The sequence below is a fragment of the Gracilinanus agilis genome, chromosome 2, assembly GCF_016433145.1.
Source record: "Gracilinanus agilis isolate LMUSP501 chromosome 2, AgileGrace, whole genome shotgun sequence".
NCBI classification, from domain to species: Eukaryota; Metazoa; Chordata; class Mammalia; order Didelphimorphia; family Didelphidae; genus Gracilinanus; species Gracilinanus agilis.
Window position 1 is genome coordinate 476,958,795 of NC_058131.1, and position 6,273 is coordinate 476,965,067.

Consider the following 6,273-nt stretch of genomic DNA (forward strand, 5'->3'; position numbering starts at 1 on the left):
TTTACCCCTGCTTTCCTCTATTTTGAGGCAGTTTATTTTCTATTTTTCTGTGGAGGGTTTGTGCAAGCTGAGCATCCCTTACTTCATTGCCTTAACTCCCAACATGCCCCTCCAGATTTATCTCTTAAACCTCTATTTCTGGTAAACTCTACCTCTTTCATGAACTTGCTCTATCTTATGAGGCCCCAAGTATGCAATCTTTGGGGAGGACTAGCCCCTCTTTTCTTTCTCCCTTACCTTCTGTTTTAGTAACAACTCTAAGACAGAAAAACAAGTACTAGTTAAACAGGTTCAAGTGATTTGTCCAGAATCACACAGCTAGGAAGTGTTTGAGGCCAGATTTGAATGAGTACAAGCCTAGGAGTCTATCCAGTATGCCACCAAACTGTCCCCTGACCCCTTTTTTTAAGAGCTGCTGACCCACATTTGGTATCTACCTTTCAACCCAACCCTCACCTGGTGGCTCCAAGGAACTATAGCATGCAAAGTGGCCAACTCTGGTAAAAGCCATCTTGGCAGATGAGCTAAGCCAAAATGAGGGTAACTGACAGGCCTCAAATGTGTTGCTGTGTTAGGGGGATGTCTACCCCAAGTATGTGAAAACTCTTCTACCTAGGAAGAAAGGGTAGATGAGAACAATTTGTTTCAATAGCCATGAAGATGGCTAAAGCAGGCACTTTGGAGCACTTAGAGCTTGGGTGGATTTTGAAGATGCCAAGGTCATCCACTGCTACTGGACTTTGATGACTCTTGAAGAGAGAGTGAGGCTTATGACTTTGTGCAACTCTACTTCACTTAATTATCTGGGGATTTCACTGGTCTTCTTTGAAAACAAAGGATGAACAATAGTAACAAGTATACAATCTTAGCGTAATGAAAATGATTCCCCTCAGTGAAGTACATATATGTTTGGTTATTGTACCTGGGACTTATTCTTTGTATAGTGTGGCATAGTATATAAAAATATGGTGTCAGAGGTATATGACCTAGGTCCAAATTCTGCCTCTGACAATTACTCAGTATGACCCCAGGTGAGCTACTCAACTAGGCATCTCTTGAAGACCACAAGATGCAGATGTAGCCTGGTTTTCAAACCTGGACTATTTTCTTAAGGCTCTCATTAAGGGAGAGAGTGATGATTCAATGCTGTATGATGGTGTGAGAGGTGGAATGGCATGAGAGACATGTTTGCTGCTTCAAGAGTGGGCACACTAATCAAGGGCATACTAATCAATTGAAAGAGAAAGCAGACATTGGAAGGCAGACATTTCAGGGAAAACTGGCTCTTTATTAGGTCTCTGACTTTTAGCTCGCATTCTTAGAGACTTCAGAGAATTTCCCCTGGAGTGAGAACAGGGCCTTTCTGATTAGTTGAACTGAGATATCTTGCTCTCAGGGAGAGAGCTCATTCATTCTGTGTATTTTCTGGTATAATTGCTCTAATTTCTGTTTCCTATATGTTTTGATAAATAGGTTTGCTTGCTCCTTTTTCATCATTATTTGTGATCTTTTGTGTAACTAGCATTTGGTAGAAAGGAATCAAGTTTGAGTATATCTCTTCCCCTTTAAGGTTCAATGATAAGGAAAGCAATTTGAACTTAAAAAAAGTCATTTCCTATTTCAGATACACATACAATATATATGTATATGTATATATATATATGTATGTATGTTTATCTCTCTCTCTCTCTATGTATCTATGTCTGTCTATCTACCTATCTATGTATCTATCTATCTATCGATCCATCTATCCACCCATCTCTCTCTCTCTTTCTCTCTCTCTCTCTTTTTCTCTCTCCATACACCCTCACATATTTTATACATACATTTTTGTCCAATACTTCTTTTTCAGAGAATGATAGTATGGCCAGCACCAGGACTCCTCATGCTTCTCTTCAGGCAGGCATCAAAATCTCCCTTGGATAGGGGTGGACAAGATTCTCAAGAGAGGTATTTATATGCTATCCACCTCCAGAAGAACTGTTAGAGTTAGATGGATGTGGAAAAAAGAATACTATCACATCAGTTTATTGTGTAATTAGAATATGTTACCCTAAAAATTACATTTCCCAGCATCCTACTCTCCTCACGTTACATGCTGATGTAGGGAGGATATAAATATAAATATAAATATAAATTTGGTGTAGCCCCAACTCTTGTTCTCTTGTCTTCCTGTCAGAGCTTTGGTGGAGTGGGCTTTTTAAATAGACAAGGAGAACTTAGTCATGTGGTCTTAATTTTGTTAAATAATTAGGTCTTTTTACTTCTATTTCCTTTTTATTCCTTCTACTTCAAGTGATTATTAATAAACTTTATAAAATATAACACTTGGAGTATTAGACATTAATTTAAACTCTACAGTATTTATAATTTTATCTTAGGGTTTTGGTTCTGTTTGAGAGTGCTCTTACAACAGTGACCAATAGGGAAGCTTATTTTGTATGTTAATACATGTATAGCTCAGATCAAACTGTTTGCCATCTCTGAGTGGGGGGAGGGAAGGGAAGGAGGGAAATAGTTTGGTTCTTATAATTTTGGAAAACATGTTGAAAATTATTATTGCATGTAAGTGGGAAAATAAAATATCTTTGAATTTAAAAAATAGATACTTCACTGTGGACTGCATATAGACAACTCATACCTGGTCAAAGCACACAACCTATATAGAGAAGTTGCCCGCCTTTATTGGTAGAAAAAGTTCTTTCCCAGAAGCTCTCTCACCAATGAAATCACAAGTATAGCTATAAAACAATACACAAATGATAGCAATACACAGAATGATGCATAATAAAATCCTGAGATATTGCATAACCCCATTCAAACCCTGGGATTCTAGGAAATATAAAATTTAATTTGCTTAACTTCCATGTCTGCTCTTTTGGGGGGAAAAAGGGATAAAGACAATATAACATAATTCAAACCAATGTTGATTCACATATCCAGAAATGCCAGTCATCTGGTTGCTTAGGAATGCTGGAAGAACTTTGGACCTGGGACGTATCTCAATATGGGACATAGAATCAGGATGTGGGGGGACCTGGAATACTTGCAAGGCTGGAACTTTTCTGTTTTGTCAGTCCCAAGGACCTATGACTAGTTTTTGTCAGAGTCAGCCAATCACACAAAAACTTGGGGAAGTACAGTTTAAAACAAACCAAACGGAAAGAGGAGCTTCTTCTGTTCTGACCATCATCCTCGTCTCTTCCTTTCTCAAGAATATATGTAGCTATTTGTTTTCCTGATTACTACTGCATAATATCTTCACTGTACCATCCCAACTCCCTCCATACATATGGGGTTGTCTCCATCCCACTTCAGTAATTTATTTCCCATTTTTAGTGGTCAAGAAGTTGTACCTCCTCTGTCCTTTCTAATCGTTAGCTACATTTGACCACCCTCTCTTCTTCTTACTACCCCATAAGGGTATAGGATGCATAGAAAAGGGGTATAAGAGGGACAAAGAAAGAGTAGTGCTAGGAGGATGCTATATAGAAAACATTCAGAATATCAAGAAATTGGACATGTGTTTGAAACACAACAGAATTTATGACAGGTTTTTAAGATTTTTCAGATCCTTGGGTATAACCTCTCAGTCAGAAGAAACTGGTCACAACATAAATGAACTCATCCCTCAAAGGGGGAAAAAGTCCTGAGAGAATCTTATACTAGGGACAACCACAGAAGGAGGGTCTTCCCAATTTTGATGGCCCACTTCCTGAATATTTAGAATAATTGAATCAGAGACTGTCAGAATTAGAAGACATTCTAAGCATTATCTAACCCAATCTTTCACTTTTTCGATTAGGAAACTGAGTCTCCAACACACACACACACACACACACACACACACACACACACACGGGTTCTCTTGTTTCCTATCTATACATTTTTGCCTCCTTAATTAGATGGTAAAATGCTTGAATGTAATTTATCTTCTCTAGGTTTAGTCACTAGAAACTGAAAAAAAATAGTAATGATTAGTAGGAATAATTGTACAAATAATAGTAATAATTGATATTTATATTATGTTTTATGATTAACAAAGCTCAGGGAGGCCCTTATAATTATAGATTCTGGGCTCTATTATGGAGAGGGAAGTCTATAAGGGTCACAAAGGATGCTGGCATTCTGCTGTGAGATGCGGTGGGAAAAGTTTGGGTTTTGGAGTCAAAAGGACATATGTATTTGAATCCTTACTCTGCTACTTGCACCTGTATGAATTTGAACAGGGCATCAGTTTTCTTCCCAGTGAAAATGATAGAGATGGACTAAATCGATGGTGTTCAAACTTTTGGTTTCAGCATCTTTTTTATGTTTTTAAAAATACTATTGAGGGGGCAGTGAGGTGGCTTATTGTGGAGAGAGTGCCAGGACTTGAGATGGGAGTTCCTGGGTTCAAATGTTGCCTCAGACATTTCCTAGCTGTATGACCCTGAGCAAGTCACAACCCCAGTTGTCTAGTCTTTACTACTCTTCTGCCTTGGAACTGATACTCAGTATTGATTCAAAGACAGAAAGTAAGGGTTAAAAAAAGTATTGAGGGAGGCCGCCGCCGCTCGTGCTGGTTCCGCGCCGCCACCGTGGCCATGATGATCCACGGCTTCCAGAGCAGCCGCCAGGACTTCTCCTTCGGGCCCTGGAAGCTGACGGCGGCCAAGACGCACATCATGAAGTCGGCCGATGTGGAGAAATTAGCTGATGAGCTCCATATGCCATCTCTTCCTGAAATGATGTTTGGAGACAATGTTTTAAGAATCCAACATGTTTCTGGCTTTGGAATTGAGTTCAATGCAACTGATGCTTTAAAGTGTGTAAACAACTACCAAGGAGTACTCAAGGTGGCATGTGCTGAAGAATGGCAAGAGAGCAGGACGGAGGGTGAGCACTCCAAAGAGATTATTAGACCATATGACTGGACCTATACAACAGATTACAAAGGAACATTACTTGGCGAAGCTCTTAAGTTAAAGGTTGTGCCTACGACAGATCATATAGACACAGAGAAATTGAAAGCCAGGGAACAGATTAAATTTTTTGAAGAAGTTCTGTTGTTTGAAGATGAACTTCATGATCATGGAGTTTCAAGCTTAAGTGTGAAAATTAGAGTGATGCCTTCTAGCTTTTTCCTGTTACTGAGATTTTTCTTAAGAATTGATGGCGTGCTCATCAGGATGAATGACACAAGGCTCTACCATGAGGCTGACAAGACTTACATGTTAAGAGAATACACTTCAAGGGAGAGCAAAATAGCCAATTTAATGCATGTTCCACCAGCCCTCTTTACAGAGCCCAATGAAATATCACAATACCTACCTGTAAAGGAGGCAGTATGTGAGAAGCTGGAGTTTCCAGAAAGAATGGATCTCAACCTTGCAGCTACACAGGAAAATACATGCATGGAATCTAAATAAAATGTCATACAATATGAACTCTCTGTGGAACCCTCACTGGAGATGACTACTTTTGGGGGGTGGGGGGAAGATTAGGGGAGGGCTATCTAATAAGACAATGAGCTGCCTTTCCTTGTGTCGAGATTTTCTGTAGCCTTAAAAGAAGGGATGAAAAGCTTGATGTAGGCAGGTTCTACACAGCCTGCTATTCATACCACCTGCCCATATCTATCCATATCTAAAATTAATGGGAGACTGAATTGAACCAAGGTTTTGAGTTGTTACAGAATGGGATCTTAGCAGCAGATATTTATATGTCCTAAAGAGCAATCAGAGGCAGTGGGCATGGAATTACCACAAATATTGTTTTGCATGAAGAGTTTAATTAAGTGAACCAAATCTAGTAGTTCTTTTAAAATTTTCAAAAGATTCCTGGGAAGTGAAAGATTGTGCATTTTGATAGCTTTTCAGTTTTAGTTTTGCAGAAAAATACTGACAAAAAGCTCTGCTAGAAAAAAGTGACTTGAGTTCACAAGTTAATCTCATGTTTTATATTAACAGAGTAAGTTTATATTTTCCCTTGAAAAACCATTGTATTAAATGGGATTTTGAGGCAAAATGTTCATAATTAGAACCAAAAAATTATTTCTAGAATTTCAAGCTAGTTCATCTATTGAAAGAGTAATTAATAATGTTTCTCTCTCAGCTATAGTCCCTCACTGGCAGGTGTGCTGGTGTTACAACTAGTTTTTGGCTGTCATCTTATAAAGGCAGGTGCCTTATTTTTGGTTCTGTTGATGTTTTTTGTGCTTCTACCTTATATGACACCTTAATGTGAATAAATATGCTGAAGTTAGTACCAGTACTGAGAAGTTTTAGATAT

At 38.7% G+C, this 6,273-nt stretch overlaps 1 protein-coding gene across 1 annotated transcript; it reads left to right on the top strand.

Moving 5' to 3' along the window:
- Positions 1–4,570: 4,570 nt before the first annotated feature.
- LOC123235837 (TIP41-like protein) lies at positions 4,571–5,411 on the top strand. Its single transcript, XM_044662064.1, has one exon. The coding sequence runs from the start codon at positions 4,587–4,589 to the stop codon at positions 5,409–5,411; it is 825 nt and encodes a 274-aa protein (XP_044517999.1). The 5' UTR covers positions 4,571–4,586.
- Positions 5,412–6,273: the final 862 nt, after the last annotated feature.